General features: G+C 39.3%; 3 protein-coding genes across 6 annotated transcripts; 1 reads left to right on the top strand and 2 right to left on the bottom strand.

Annotated features, from left to right (window-relative positions):
• Positions 1-4,987, bottom strand: LOC106919549 (non-selective voltage-gated ion channel VDAC2-like). Its single transcript, XM_088016433.1, has 9 exons — positions 4,953-4,987; positions 3,477-3,548; positions 3,353-3,402; positions 2,669-2,821; positions 2,522-2,578; positions 2,209-2,432; positions 1,931-2,081; positions 770-827; positions 1-690 (listed from the first exon to the last, which is right to left on the bottom strand). The coding sequence occupies exons 2-9, from the start codon at positions 3,541-3,543 to the stop codon at positions 599-601; spliced, it is 852 nt and encodes a 283-aa protein (XP_087872559.1). The 5' UTR covers positions 3,544-3,548; positions 4,953-4,987; the 3' UTR covers positions 1-598.
• A 1,704-nt stretch (positions 4,988-6,691) lies between these two features.
• Positions 6,692-12,517, bottom strand: samd8b (sterile alpha motif domain containing 8b). 4 transcript variants are annotated; one of them, XM_014990001.2, is made up of 7 exons: positions 12,328-12,517; positions 10,782-10,806; positions 10,080-10,655; positions 9,084-9,179; positions 8,505-8,622; positions 8,280-8,430; positions 6,692-7,784 (listed from the first exon to the last, which is right to left on the bottom strand). In XM_014990001.2, the coding sequence occupies exons 3-7, from the start codon at positions 10,634-10,636 to the stop codon at positions 7,480-7,482; spliced, it is 1,227 nt and encodes a 408-aa protein (XP_014845487.1). In that variant the 5' UTR covers positions 10,637-10,655; positions 10,782-10,806; positions 12,328-12,517; the 3' UTR covers positions 6,692-7,479. The 4 variants fall into 4 exon arrangements, with proteins under 4 accessions (XP_014845487.1, XP_014845488.1, XP_014845486.1 ...); XM_014990002.2 differs by having other exon boundaries at positions 10,782-10,802; XM_014990000.2 differs by lacking the exon at positions 10,782-10,806.
• A 774-nt stretch (positions 12,518-13,291) lies between these two features.
• Positions 13,292-15,027, top strand: LOC106919542 (dual specificity protein phosphatase 13A-like). The gene is made up of 3 exons (XM_014989964.2): positions 13,292-13,422; positions 13,503-13,720; positions 13,808-15,027. The coding sequence occupies exons 1-3, from the start codon at positions 13,292-13,294 to the stop codon at positions 14,011-14,013; spliced, it is 555 nt and encodes a 184-aa protein (XP_014845450.2). The 3' UTR covers positions 14,014-15,027.
• Positions 15,028-15,399: the final 372 nt, after the last annotated feature.

Here is a 15,399-nt window from a genome sequence, read left to right as displayed (position 1 = left end):
TCTGATTTCAGGATTTTTATTTTGCAGGTAGACACACGCCAACATATAGACTGCTTTTTTAGTGTCGTCTCTGAAACGGAAGATAACTTAATTTTGATTCAATGAGGAAAACTTTAGCAATGCCAAGCAACTAAAGACAAACTAGAAAATGTGATACACCACAATAAAAGGCTCTACTGGAAATAAGTGAGGAGCAGCAAAATTCCACCAGGCAGTATAGCACTACCAAAATATGCAAAAGATAGTAGGAGTAAGAGCTTAAATAAAAGTTAAATATTCTACTGTGCAAAATATCAGTTGTACATTCTACATAATCACATTGCAGCAGAATATTAAGGTTCTGAAACCACTATCGGATTGTCAAAATAAAGCTGGGGGATTTTTCTGTTGTGGAGGATAAATTGGCAGAAGGGGAAAGTAGCTGATAAATAAATACATGTGGCTGAATCACAATGACAGGAGGTTGGTGGAAATGCTCGTTTCCATCTCGTCGGTGCCTGCATATTGGGATTCTACTTGGTTTGGCCTCGTCGTTAAAATATCTGTCGCTGGGCGCGCAGAATCTGCTGATATTCTTCTGAAACGGTGGAGAGGTTCTTTACGCCTCCAGCTCCAGGCCTAGACCGAGCTTGTGACCACCAGCGTTGATGTTCTTCCCATCCACTAATGCCGAGAGGGTTAGCTTCATACCTGAACAAAGGGTTAAGTTGAATGATAGATACTCAGTTTTTAAGATGTCTCAATTGTCATGCTTTGAGATGGGTCTTACCAGGCCGCAGGGTCTGGGTGTATCCAACTCCTACCAAGCTGGAATTATTCACCTTAGCCTGAAGGAAAAGCAGGAGTTTTCTTTATTTCAAAAAAGTGAAATCCAGAGCAAAGACTGGTGCATTTATTTAAGCCAATCAGTGCTTTGTGTATGGCTTCCAGCTACAGAAAACTCAAAATTTAATCTAACAAAATATAGAATATTACACAAGAATTAAGTGTTATTTTTGATTGAGAAGTGTTATGTTCTACTCCATCATGGATAAACTGCTGACTTGGCAGTCGTAAACAACTTCCACGAGGAAGGTAACTATAGCAGGTGGTTCATAGTATTGCATCCTCAAATTTAATGATGGAAAGTTGAGAGAAAGGAAAAACTAGTGCAAAAAAAAGCCCAAGCAAAAGGGATGGCCACAGCTTTAAGAAGATTGTTCAGCAAACCTCATTCAAGAAATTCACAAGTCGGTGCCTCAGATGTGACAGGACAGTTTACTGGCTAATCAACAAATGTGGCACATTTTTAGATTACATTGAGTGATAGCCTGAATTTCTCAGGGCTGTAGTTATCCCTGTTGCTTATTGGTGTGTTTTTCTTCCTCTAAGCTTTCCATCAACATGCTTGGATACAACATTCTGAAAATGCAATACCCATAAAATTTCTCTTATAATATATATATATATATTTTTTTTTCGGATAAGCTACGATTTTAAATTTAAATATCACAAATATATTATCATTGCTACATGAGTATAGGCAGCTTCAAACTCACAAGCTGCTTGAACTGTTTTGAATATTAGCCAGATCTTCAAATACATGCAGCACATTTAGCAGCATTTGTTTATTGCAGTAGCAATTTTTTTTAAAGAAGGAGATGAGGATGTTCTGCGAGAGCCAATAAGAAACTACAACTAATGTGTTTTTGCCAAAGCAGAAAATGTAACCAGTTGGAGTTTTTTTGTTTTTTAATAATCCCATGTTGTTGGTATAGAAATTATATTTTTTTTTTCCCTCAGCAGTTGGATTGACGACTCATTATCTGGGATCTAAGTCCAAACTGAATCGTCATAATTAACATATACACACATTTTACTTTTTGAACTGAAATAAATAAACTTTTCAACAATATTTTAATTTGAGATCTACAGGTAAAGCTGCACTTACTGATACGGAGGCACTAGAGTCTAACTGGTATTTAGCAGCGATTCCGAAGCGAGTGCTGTTGCTGCCAGCGGTCCAGGCGAGGTTCACGGCCGTCTCAAGGTCCTTGTTTACCTTCTGATAGATAGATCCACCAAACTCTGAGCCGTCATTTCTGGGTCAGGGGGAATGAAAGGATGAGCGCGTCACTTGAAAGTTAAAAAACCTTGAAATATCTACACCTAAAACAAAATCAAAATGTTAACATAATGTTCGTTAATGTCATTCATTTTGAGACCTACATATTGGTGTGAAGCTGGAAGTCCCCGGTCTTGTACCCAATAGCAAAGTTGCTCTGAGTCATCTTAGATTTGGCCGAGTCAAAGGTCATCTGGTAACCACCAAGCCAACCCTCGTATCCGGCCACCGCTGCTGCATGGATAGTTGGACCGGCAAAGTCTAAGTCCACATCGACTCCAGCGTTGAGGTATTCCCGTTTATATGCTGCCTTGACTTTACCGCTCTTCTTCCTGTGGCAATACAACAGAAGGTGAACACTGGGAAGACACAGAGAGGAAAAAACTCCAGTTGAATAAGATGCAATTCAAATCCAACTTGCCCAGTGTTGGGTGAAAACGTGTTTTCAAACTGAAGTTTCAGTCCCTTGGTGATCTGTTAAAAGGAAGAATCTGCCATAAGTAATTTAAAACCTTATCAAAGTGATGGAAGAATCACAAGAGGAGCAACGTTTCCCCCATTTACCTTATCCTCAACACAGACTTCTGTCCCCAGAGTGTTTTCTGTGGTCCACTTCTCTGTAAAGGTCACCCCATACTCTGGCAACTTATACTTGGTTTCCAGAGTCCCAGTGACTTTGCTGGTGTCTATGTTTGAGGAGCCAGATGTTTTAAATTCCTGGAAGGAACATAAAAGAAAATTACAAAAAGCTCAAGACAATATAGATTGGAAAGCTTCTTTATCTTTCAGTGCTGATTGATAAAGTGTAGATCTGAGGCCAGTCGTGATGGCAGTTATTTCAGAAACTACTATATATTTTTTCAAAGAAGCATAAGCACAAGAAGGAATGTTTCTGGCACCTTGCTGGATCAAACTATGGAGAAGAAAATTAAGGCAAAAGAGTATCCGATTGGTACCTGTAAGTCTACCTAATAAAGTGGCCACTCAGCGTAATTTCACAAAACTTAATAAATAAATAAATAAATGTTGAATGCATTTGGGAAAACGGTTCTAAATCCACAGTGCAACAGAACGTAGAACCCCTAACAAATCCTATAAAATAAATGTTGCTTTACATCAAAGTTTTTAGGACTTTCTAATTCATAATCCACAACTTCCTGTTTCTCTGTGTTGTAAATCAGACATGACAGACTGATCGCGTCATAGCCACAAGACTGGACAAGGACCTATGTTGGGACATCATCTTACCACTCCATTTGAAGATGTGGTCTTCACATCAAGCTTAATCATTCCAAAGCCTGTAGAGACAGAGACAGTGAGCAGCTGCATCCACCGCACACTTCCTGAAAAGACTCATCTTGTTTCTAGTTACCATATCCTTTGTGGAAGATATCCTTTGCCGATTTCCCAAGGTCGGCATATGCTGGAGGAACTGCCATTATGTCTGTCAGAAAAAAGTTTCAGAAGAGACGAGGGAGAAAAATAGCAAATAATTAATCTGTGAAATTGCATAGATTGGTTACCAAATATAAAAAATTATCATTCAAGACTTGTCTCTTTTAAACAATATCTAAAGCAAACATCTTATGGACAGCATTTTTGTCATGATACAACCACAAACTTTAATGGATTTCATTGGGATTTTAAGGTTAGGCCAACACTATGTAGTGAATAGATGTGAAGAGAAGTAATGAATTGTAATCAAACTACAGCCAGAGTTACTTTCCATTGCCTTGGCTGCATGTTTAGGGTCATCATCCTGCTTGAAGGTGAACTTCTACCCTAGCGTCAAGTCTTTTGCACCTCAGTAATGTTTTCTTTCTGTACTGCCTTGTATTAAGCTCCATCTTTATGTTCACATTTCCTGATCCTGCTGAAGATTGGTTGCTTCATAGTGTAATATTGCCACCACCATGTATCACTGTATACACAGTGTGTCCATTGTGAGAAAGGCCATATTTGTCAAGTGCGTGACCAATAGTTGTCCTGTCAACATATTTTCCCTAAGCCATGGATTTCTGCAGCTCCTCCAAAGTTACCACTGGCCTCTTAGATGCTTCTCTAATTAATACAGTCCTCGCCCTGCTTGTCAGGTTAGGTGGATGGCCCTGCCCTGAGACAGCTGCAGTTGTACTGTAATTCACAATTCTGCAATACCTAATGTTAGCCCATCACATAAAATCACAACAAAACACAGGGAAGTTTGTGTGGGTCTAAAAAGTACGAAAAGGCACAAAACACCAACAATCTTAACAGGCTAGATATCACTCATCATTTCTAATGAAATTTAAAAGTAATGGGAATACAGACAGGATGAATGATTATACAGGCTTCCTGTTTACATAAATCATTTGAACAGTTTGAATAAAAGTGGACTGTCGGTATAGCTCGGGACACCAATTGACTAAGTCAAATAGTCAAGGTTAAACTGAAAGGCTCCAGCTCCGTACAGCCTGCTGCCATAAATACGAAGTCACACCTTGTTCTCATGTTGCCAATGTGCTACTTTTTTGAACAGTAAATGTAAAATATCAGCTAGGATTTTACTACAGGAAGAGCAACCGATTATCATGTTGCATTGAAATGACGTATATGGACAAATAACTTCAATTTCATTCAATCCGGATGGTTTTATTCGGACTATTTTTGTTCATTTTCGACGTGAATCAAGCTAGCTTTCGCCCATGATGATCCGCAGTCCGAGTATGTCGTTCCCACTGTTATGAAGGAGTTTCGGAAAGTGAGCCGGGGGGGCGTTTTACAGCTTCCAATTTAGGTAACTGGTCCCTAACGAGCTTAAATGTAAACAAAACACAACAAAATGAACGCATAGAAGCTAACTACTTACCAAGAATAAGAGCTATTCTGTCTACCGGTGAGATTAGCAAAGGTTGGATGCAGCCGGTGTAAGGACGATATGGAGGAGATACTGCATAGACACCCTGTTGACCTCGGCACCGAAGGACCCCAAAATAAAGCTGTTGATTTAGCGCCTGATGAAAATCAGACGGAGATGGAAACTTTATTGCTCTTTATCTAGGTAATTTAGGAATCTATTTTACGAGTTACTCAACATAAAATGTAAAATATTTGATCTTTGTTTTGAAATATTGTATTACTAATTTTTACTTGGAGGACACAGGCAGTAGAAAGATATCTAAGTCACCATGGTAACTAATATATGCTAATACGTAGCCATAAAGCTAATGTGATGATTCATGATCAAAAGCAAGCAATTTTAGCTTGCTTTTAAAAAATACAGATGTCCATATATATATTTTTTTTATTTTATTGTATTTTATTTTTGTTTTGCGTTAAGTCCTTCCAAAGATGTTTTTATTCAATCTTACAACTGTTTGAATTAAATTCAAAATGCCATATAAAATAAATATGGCATTTTAAATGAGTGTTTAACCGATTTAAAATGGGGAATAAGAGCTGATGACGGATGGGTCACTCCTAAAAAGGTTACTCTTTTCTCTCTCCAACAATTAACCTTGTTAACCTACAATAAAACTATAACGTCTGGCAGAATCAACTTCTTTACTCTAAAGCAGGGGTGTCAAACTCCAGTCCTCAAGGGCCACTGTCCTGCAGTTTTTAGATGTGCCATAGGTGCAAAACACTGGACTGAAATGGCTTAATTACCTCCTTCTTGTGTAGATAAATTCTCCAGAGCCTTGCTAATAACCTAATTATTATATTCAGGTGTGGTGCAGCAGAGGCACATCTAAACGTTTCAGGGCAGTAGGCCCTCCAGGACTGGAGTTTGACACATGTGCTCTAAAGACTTCAACAAATCACCCCTATAATTAATATAACTACTAAATAAGAGTCATCCTGTGTGGAATTTTGAGTATAAATAGTGTTGTTCTGTAAAGGTCTCAGAGGTTTGTTTGCAAACATTATCATCAAAACCAAGGAACACACTAGAAAAGTCAGGGTTAAAAATCTGGAGACGTTACAGTTTTGAATATCTATCTCACAGTGCTTTGTTCAGTCCATTATCTAGAAATGGAAAGCATACGACAACTGTAAACCTATAAAAATGCAGCTATCCAGGTGAGGACTGCATTAATCCAAACAGCCAAGAGGCTCATGGTAACTCTGGAGGAGCTGTACCAGCTCACACCCCAGGTGAGAATCTATTGAGTGATTGAAGAACTCCGCAAATCTCTTAGATTTATAGAGTGGTGATAGAGCAATTGTTCAAAGAAGCCTGGTTTAAAAATAAAAAATTTAAAAAAGACTGGCAAAAAATATGAAAAAGGGGTGGAAAGTGTGGCAGACAAATAGCACCACACATCACCTTCAATTAATCAGAATTGAAAATTGGTGTCTACATCCTCTTAATTTTAAGGTATGAAGTTGTGCTAAAATGTACATTCTTTCAAAGATTGTGCAATAGACAAAAAAAAAATTTTTTCCAGTTCTTTAATGAAAGAAATGACTGACCAAAATAAGCGATGAGGCGCTGAACACATCGACCTTTCTGAATGAAAGAATATTTTGGATTGTTCAATACGTCATGTTTCAGATAACCTGCAACGACAACATCCTCTCAATGAAAGAGCACAAATCAAAGTCTACACTTAACACACTGTATTTCAAACATACCATTCAACATAACTGTAAACATTTCTCTCAATGTACATGATTCTACAATTGTGGAGGGGAAGTATAAAAATATCTATTGACGTTTAAAAAATAAATATACACACATACAGTAAAATTTCTCTTAGGGGTTAGTTTGGTACTGACTAAAGTCAAAGGAATAATATGAGAAAAAGCACAAAAATTGGTCTTAGTCTTGTAATTTTATAGTGCACGGAGATTTCTTTCATCTAAAATTACACCGACACACATCAAGAAATCTGAAAACATCTTCATGGAGTGGAATCTCTTAATTGGCAAGGGAATACTTAAGACGTATTTTTAGAGACAGCAGAAAAGTTTTCTTCCCAAGGATTTGGCTGATAATGACATGTCTTAATAAATTAGACCTTGTTAGACAGTGAAATAAAATATGATCTCAGGAAATACAGATATTGACCATTTCCATGCCTAAAATTCACAAATGTCAACTAACTACATGACTTGTGTCAGAAGCTACAAAATATGCAATCCTTACTAAATGAAAATATTTCCCTCTTGCTCTAACTCCACTGAATTCTTTTAAACACAACATGACTGAGCTTGCAGTGGATTTTACCTAATCCGCCTAAAAACTGTTGATATGACGAAGCGAGTTAGAGGTGGACTCCAAAACTAACGGAAGGTTTGGCTCTGAGCATCACATCGGGCGTCTTCGTCGAGGATGTCACAGTTGGCAACTTCACAAAACGAGACAAAAAAAACAAGTGCGCCGCAGTTAGTTATCCAATCAGCCGCTTCATCATGGCAGGTCTGGAGAAGGGCCAGCAGTACTCGTTGGGGACGGGCCCGTTGACGTTGCACTCGAAGAAGGAGAACATGGGGAACCAGATGCGGGCTCGCCGACTCTGCTGGTACGCCCGGGTGTTGGCCAGAGTGTGGTAGTACAGGAAGAGTCTGGTAGTGATATAGAAGGCGATGAACACGTCAATGGAGTAGTGTTCGTGGGCAGCCAGGATGAAGAAGATCCCAAAGAGGTTGAGGACCCAAGACAAGGTGTGAATGAAGTTCCAGCTTCGTGGAGTGTCTGAGCGAATGAGAAGAAGAACGTATTTGTTAATATTACCCATAAATGCATCACATTGGAAGAGAAATTGTCAAAACAAACCAAAAGAAAAGGATTCCATTTTACTTCCCCCTTCCCCCCAGCAGATACTTTGTAGAAACACATTTGACTATATCTGGGGAAAAAAAGTTTAGAAAATGAAAATTTTTCCCATTTTTCTTTACAAAAAAGCTAAAGCTCAGTGAAAAGTTTTCAGATTCTGTATTGAATTTTTGTCTGGACTTTGACTGGGCCATTGTAACACAAATTTGCTTTGATGTAAACCATTCCATTTAAGCTCTGGCTGTATTTTTAGGCTTGTTGTCTTGTTGGAAGGTTAACTTATTCATAATTCCATTAAATTATATATATATATATATATATATATATATATATATATATATATATATATATATTTAACTAATTTTCTGCTATTGTAGAGGGCAATGTACATGAAATATATTTTGTTCTACTCACATTCAGTGACAAAGAAGTTGAGCATTGTGAGGACGACAGTATGGCCGCTGAACATGTAGTCCCCACATGTATGCACGCCGGTCAGGGACATCCCAAAACCACTCCAGATGGCCACGGCCCGCTGCAGTTTGGCCCACATGTCGCCATAAATCTACAATGACGAAGGAAGTGAGGCCATTAAATATTGTTGCATCTAAGACTGGATGAAAAATGGGCCAATTTTACCTTTCCTGTGCACTGCAGATGCTGCCCAGGCACAGACAGGGAGGTGACAAACATGGTTACGCACCGCAGCATGAAAACTGTCCCCATCAGGCTACACATGCGTCGCAGAAGGATGGACCTGCAAGTCAACGCAAACAGGGAATTGTTTGTCAGGCAATGTTCTTAAGTCTTTATTGTACTTTTCATCCACAAGACGGGCAAAACAAAAGGTTTTAGATCTAAGAAAAACAGTAGACAATAAAATAACTGCAAAGAAATCTATAATGAGTTAAACCAGGGTAAATGTGGGAGGAAAAAAGTACAGAAATGGGCAACTTTCACCAGATTAGTTTAAAGTATTAAACTATGTGTTGATATTGAATTAGACAATAGGTGCGGACAAACACGAGACATACGGACTAAAATCCTGATAAAAGTGTTAAATCTGTCAAAAATAATAAAAAAAAGATAAAAATGAACAAATCTACAACTTGAATGACAACTAAATAAATAACTAGAAAACCTATTCAAAATCCATATTATAACGAAGCTATAAGCTGCACCTTCTAGAAAACTAAACTGTTCACTGATTTATATTACCTGTGTTTATGCAGCAGCAGAACCAGCAGCCAGATATTACAGAGAATCACTCCACATGCCTCGGCCATAGCAAAGGCCCATGGTATCCTTGGCACGCTGTTGAAAAGTGTAAAATCATTATTTTTTGTTTTAAACACAACACAAAAAATACCTGACATGCCTTCAAGAAAAAAACAAAAGACCTGTGTTGTGTCGACAAATAGAATAACTTTAAAAAAGCTGAAAGCTTTATTTTATTACCAGCTGCAGACCGAAAACACAGAACGTGCTTCTGTTTTCCTTTACCCACGAGGCCTTGCAAAGTGTCAACACCCCTTGAACTTTTCCAGCACTACCACGAATTTGAATAAACACTGTGAGCTGGGCCAGCACAGATTAAAGCATACTGGAAATGTTTGCAAAACAAATCTACATGTATTTTATCCTGATTCAGTTTTATTTTTTGTTAAATCCATCACTGGGTACTTGTGTGAGATTTATTCAGCTGTAGTGACATATTCATTTATTTTAAAGCTTTCAACCGAAAACAAAAACATTCAAACACAATATGAAGAAATCGGGGTGTGGTTCAAAACTGAGCAGGACTGAAAACATTTACTTTCAAGTATTCTTCTCCTTCAAGCTGCTCATTAGGAAGAAAATCATGGGACTAAATTGGGGAAATAACTGACGTCAGCATGTTTTATTTCCCCAAATGCATCCTGAAGCGAAATCAGCTGTTCTCTGATCAGGCGGAGCATTTCCATGAAAACTCGAAGCCGCTCTTGAACAATAGATCGCACCTCGAACCAGGTCAGCTTAAAAACTCTCCGTGATCTCTTTGAAGCCGAGTTTCTTCATCAGAAGTTTGTAATGACAACAACAGACGGAAGTCTGCAGTAGTAACATCAAAAATATAGATTCTCGTATCACCCACTCCACCGCATTTCACAGCTGATTATTTCTGTCATTGAAAAAATAAAAAATAAAAATAAATCAGGATTTGTGAGCACTGACCTGTCGAGGAAAATGTCAGGCAGTGGCGGGTAGGTGCGCATGTCAGGCACCCTTTCGTGGACTATGACCATGACGAAGGACGTGAACCCGAACACAAACACCACGTAGACGGAGCTGAGCACCGTCTTCCAGTATTCGGGGTCCAGCCGCCTCATCTGCTGCTTGTACTTCCCGTTGGTGTACTGCTGGTACTCCTCCCCCACGGGAGCCGTGTTGGTGCTGTCGCAGTCTCTGCCGGGGTCTCCGTTGCACAACCACTCCAAGTTGCTCCCGGAGCTCGACGGAGAGAGGCCGTCGAAGGGGACGCCCAGCTCCTCCAGCACGTCCATGTTCTGCTTCTGGAGCTTGCGGATGGACATCATCAGCCTCTTGATGTCACCCAGCACCTTGAGCTCCAGAGGCGGCGAGCGCAGGTCGTACTCGCTGAGGGCAAGCAGGCTGGTGCCGTCCAGCCGGTGCTTGTTGCACAGCAGGTCCACGTAGTCGCAGAAGCCTTCTTCCTTTAGCCACCTGGCTACGTGTTTAGGCGTCCAGTGACGGACGCTGAGCTGGGTCATTTTCTTCTCACGCCGAAGGCTGAAACAATGAGACTTCAGTGTGAACGCAAAGTATTTACCGTGTCTCCAACACGAACAAGGCTAAGAGGGAGACGCAAACTTGATCAGGTTATTTATAATAAATACATTTTTTTTAAGAACCGACCTGGAGATCGTGAGCTTCTTTCTTCCTTAAAAGAAACATGACGTTTGAGTGAGATGGTAGTGTTTGAAATCCAACAGAAAAATGCAATGATTGCGTTCTCGCTCACATTTACAAATCAAAGTAGGAACTGTAACGATTAATCGGATTAATCGTGACGAGTCAACTACTGAAGGGAAACGCTGAGTTCCTTTAAATCAAGGCGAAAAACATTTGTTTAGAGTCGCCTTTGATTAATAATGGCATTGACAAATTCTAATCTAGATCACAACTTTCCATGACTTCTCTTTATTTTGCCACTAATACATTTTTGTTTGCTTATTGTGTTACGTCTTCATCGTGTAAAGCACGCTGAACTGCCTTTTTGCCGGAATGCGTTGTGTATATAAACTTGACCACATATTTCTCAGAGGAAATGGTAGAGGAAAAAAAGTTGTTCAATCATTTGTTAACCAAAACTCATGCCCACATGGAGAAACTGACGTGTTCTCTTGGTTAAATATATCAATAAAGTCAATTACGCAACGGTAGGAATTTCCTATACTTCCACTTTTGAAGGGAAATGAGTCTCCAAGAATGTAAGGCAACCAGAGTAGAAAATAGCCAATATTAATAAAATTTGTGACAAAGGTAAACAAGACTTTCTAAAAATAAGTTAGAGTACCGCCAATACTTAGTACAATCGGCTGGGCCCTTGAAGACAAATGTTTCATTCAAGACTGCATTTTTGTCCTGTCAACAATCTAAACATACTCAGAATAAAATTAGTTCTCTTTTTATTACCATTCATTTTAATAACATGGGCCAAGTGCTCAAGTTCAAGTTACCTTTAGACAACAACAGATTTTTATGTCAACATTACTAAAGAGGTGTTGAAAGTTAATTCCTGATTCCATATTCTGAAACTGCAGAATAATCATCAAAAGATTGCTTACATAGCTTCATTTTTAAATTAAGCTATTCATTACTGTTAAATTATACCAAAGTTCTGTATTTTTAGAGTGCCGAATCTCATTACTATCTATTTTGCGTACGTAGCTGTATGTACTGTATGAGGGAAATATCATTTTCTTGGAAACTACACCCCAACACATCCTTATCCCTAAAATGACCAGAGAAGTTTATCCTAAGAATCAAAAGGGATACTTGAACAGAACACCGACTTTAACGTCTTTAAATGTCATTAATTAATATGGATTAAATCGTCATACTTATCCTCTCAAGTATTTAATATAAGAAGACACTGAGGCTTCTTTTATTTGTAGAGTTGAGTGATTGCTTTTCAAAATCCTCCACCCACAACAGCTCAAATCACTGGTAAGCAAATATGATGAAGAGGAGGTTTAAGCCACCACTTCTGTTGCTCAGTTTTTATCCTGCAACTGGACCTGGCTTGTCAGGTTGTATGCAAACACAATTTCCGTTTGACCAAAACGTGAGAACAAACCTAAGCATCGCCTACAATCTATGTCTTATAGGAAATCTATCCTAGCTTAATCGAGCTAACGGGCGGTAGCTTGCTCTCTACACGTCCTTAACAGTCACTCACCAGTTTGAGACGCACCTGAAGGTGACACGGAGCTCCTTCACTAGGCTAACTAACTAACCGGCATCTCTCGAAAACTAACCGACACCCTGTGAGCGGAGCATGAAGCAACATGAGCTTGGAGGAAGTCATTTTGGCCGAGATTCGCGCTGACTAGCTTACTGTTGTCAAGCCAGTGCGCTAATGTGCAGAATAGATGCGCACATAAAAAAAAAACAAGAGCTTTAGCTCAAGCTGATCAACACTGACACCTGGTGGTCAAAGTTGATACTGCAGCGTTTTTCCAGCATCAGCTTTTCCAACTATGCCATGCTGTAAAATTACAAGAAAATGTTGTAATTTAATGATTTTTTTTTCCTTAACAGTTGGGATAGTGTCCTGAGGTTTAAAAACTTTATCAAATCCAATAAGAATCCTTTTCATTGTGGAAAGGGTTTTCTTTTCATGCAGGTAGCTAGAAATTAACAACTACTACTGTTATAGGGCCTAATTTTAGAGCAAGTACTTCTTTCTTCCAGTCAATTTGGATTTAAAACTAGTTAGTCATCTATTTCCATTTATAGTAAATGTCTAGATCTGATGTGTTATTTACTTTGTTCTTTGTTTCAACTTTAGTTTTTTTCTTTGATTAAGAAATTCTTGTGAATGTATAGAAAAAAATTATAAAATTAACAACAGTATTATAATTTATGTATTCTGTTGCTCATTTATTTATTTCTTAGTTTTTTTGTACTGCAATAAAGTAAGTCATTAATCACAGTGGTCTAAACCTGACATTAAGAAAATAGGTCAGTGTTTTAATTTTAGAACAGAGCCACCTGTCTATGTCAGTACCAACATGGCTGTAGTAAAGCCTCAACAGTTTAGAAATACATTTTATATCCTCAGGGAATCCAGAGAATAAATCATCCAAAGTGGTAGTTTTCACAGTAATATTTTAATATTTGTGTACACAGAATTCATCAAAATGCAGGATACAAGCAGTGCAGTTTCTTGTGTCCCTGCCTCTCTAAAAGAACTGCAGAAGGTTTTGTATGGAGGTAAAAGATTTGGGAACCATGTGGATGAAGTTTGGCCAAATCTCTACATTGGGGACATGTAAGTGTTAACTTCCACAATATTCGTTTCTCATCCAATCGTCCCGTGCCAAATATTATGCCTGCTTGCTTTCTCCTCAGGTCAGTTGCCAACGACCGCTACAGTCTGTGGAAGCTGGGAATTACTCATGTTGTGAATGCAGCTCATGGGAGGATGTACTGTCAGGGAAGTCATGACTTTTATGGAGCCACAGTGGAATATTATGGAGTCCCCGCTGATGACTCACCGAGTTTTGACCTTTCTCGCTATTTCTTGCCAACTACTGAGTATATTCACAACTCACTCAACACGAATGGGGGTAAATACCTGTCAAGTTGCCTTAGTTTCATTGTTTAAAAGAATAACTATAATGTCCTTCACTTTAATTTATTTTCTTTCACTGTAGCTCGGGTGTTAGTGCACTGTGCAGTCGGAGTGAGCAGGTCTGCCTCGCTGGTGTTGGCTTACCTCATGATCTACCATGCTTACTCCCTCCTGGAAGCCATCAATAAGGTCAAAGAGTGCAGGTGGATTTTCCCAAACAGGGGTTTCCTAAAGCAGCTGCGTGCTTTGGATCTGAAACTACACAATACTTCTGCTAATGGGACTTAAGACATTAGTTTTCTTCAGGATGAGTGATGCTGTGTGTATCTGCCAGCAGAGGTAGACACAAAGCTGGCCAGCGGCAGAAACAAACTAAGCTGCTGCAGGGTGCCTCCAGGCCAGCAGGGGTCCCCCAAGAGCTCCTCAATTCTCATGCAGATGTTTGATATTTGTTTATCAAGAGTAAGCGTTCTTTGTCATTTATCCTAGTGATTTCAAAATAGGCAAACTGGTCATCTATATTATTATTTTCATTTTATCCCTTTAAGATTTACATGCATTTAAAAACTTGGAAGTTGTCATCACACAACGGACAAACTTGGTGATGAGTTCAATTATGTCTGCAATTATACCCATGCTGGAGTCACAGCAGTTGTAAATGAATCTATCGAGTAATTACAGGTTGTAATTTCTGGAACACACGACTAATTAAACTCGTTCCCTCTTGCTTGACTCCACTGAGTCTGCTTGAAACACAGAGCAACAGAACAGATGTGTCGGTCAGTGAAATGCTCTGCAGGATATGTCTGGCTTTCTGTCTGTTGTCAGTTACACGGGCTTTCTGAAATGCTCATATCTACTGATGAGGTGAAAAGCTGTGTTGTCTGTTGTTTCCAAGTCAGTCACATCAGGGAGGAAGTGAGTGACTCCGGATCCTCAATGCTCTTCACATGAGTAGTGCAGAAAATGGAAGCAACAAGAGGGGCACCAGAATTTGATCAACTCGGAAAAAAATAAATAAAACCTCTTTACGAGGAGATGAGAGAAGCCTGCACCCCGAAACTACCACCCTCTCCAGGAGACCGGCATGAGGATAGTTGCCTCAAAAGCAAGGGTTATATATTCAAGCAAAGATGAAGGGTAGGCATGTCTTCACGGGCTTCAAGTTTTTCTTTCATACTTCCAGCTATGGATACACCTGGGACTTCTTTGTTTATGAGGGGAAAACAGCACTTGAAAAGGTCTCGGTTATGACTCTTTGACAAGGCTTGTAAAAACGACATTGCTAGGGACAGGCTACAAATAGTTTGAGGACAATTTTTACACCAGTCCCATCCTATTCCAAGATTTCCTATAGCAGAGGATCAAGGTGTGTTACCTTAAGTCAAAAGGCAATGCCCTTTGTCCTAGATCTCCTCAAGGCAACATGTGTTGGCTTCACTCCGGTTCACTCCTTTGTCCAGTACCTAGATACCTGCGATGTCTTCCTCTGCTCCACAGTGACACAGGAACGTGAAGGACAGCAGTGGATGCTGAACAAAGGACATTCAAGTTCCTCTTTTCACCAAAGATGACATACTCATAGAACATTTTTCTACCACTTATTTGACATAGCAATCGTGAACATCTTCCTTCTCTTCAAAGAGCTCTGGTCAGCTGACCATTCATGTGACT

Source organism: Poecilia mexicana, unplaced genomic scaffold (genome assembly GCF_051168715.1).
Source record: "Poecilia mexicana isolate PSO_F unplaced genomic scaffold, ASM5116871v1 scaffold_19, whole genome shotgun sequence".
In the NCBI taxonomy this organism is placed as follows: Eukaryota; Metazoa; Chordata; class Actinopteri; order Cyprinodontiformes; family Poeciliidae; genus Poecilia; species Poecilia mexicana.
Note: the sequence above shows the minus strand (reverse complement) of the source record. Positions and strands in the feature narration are given on the sequence as shown.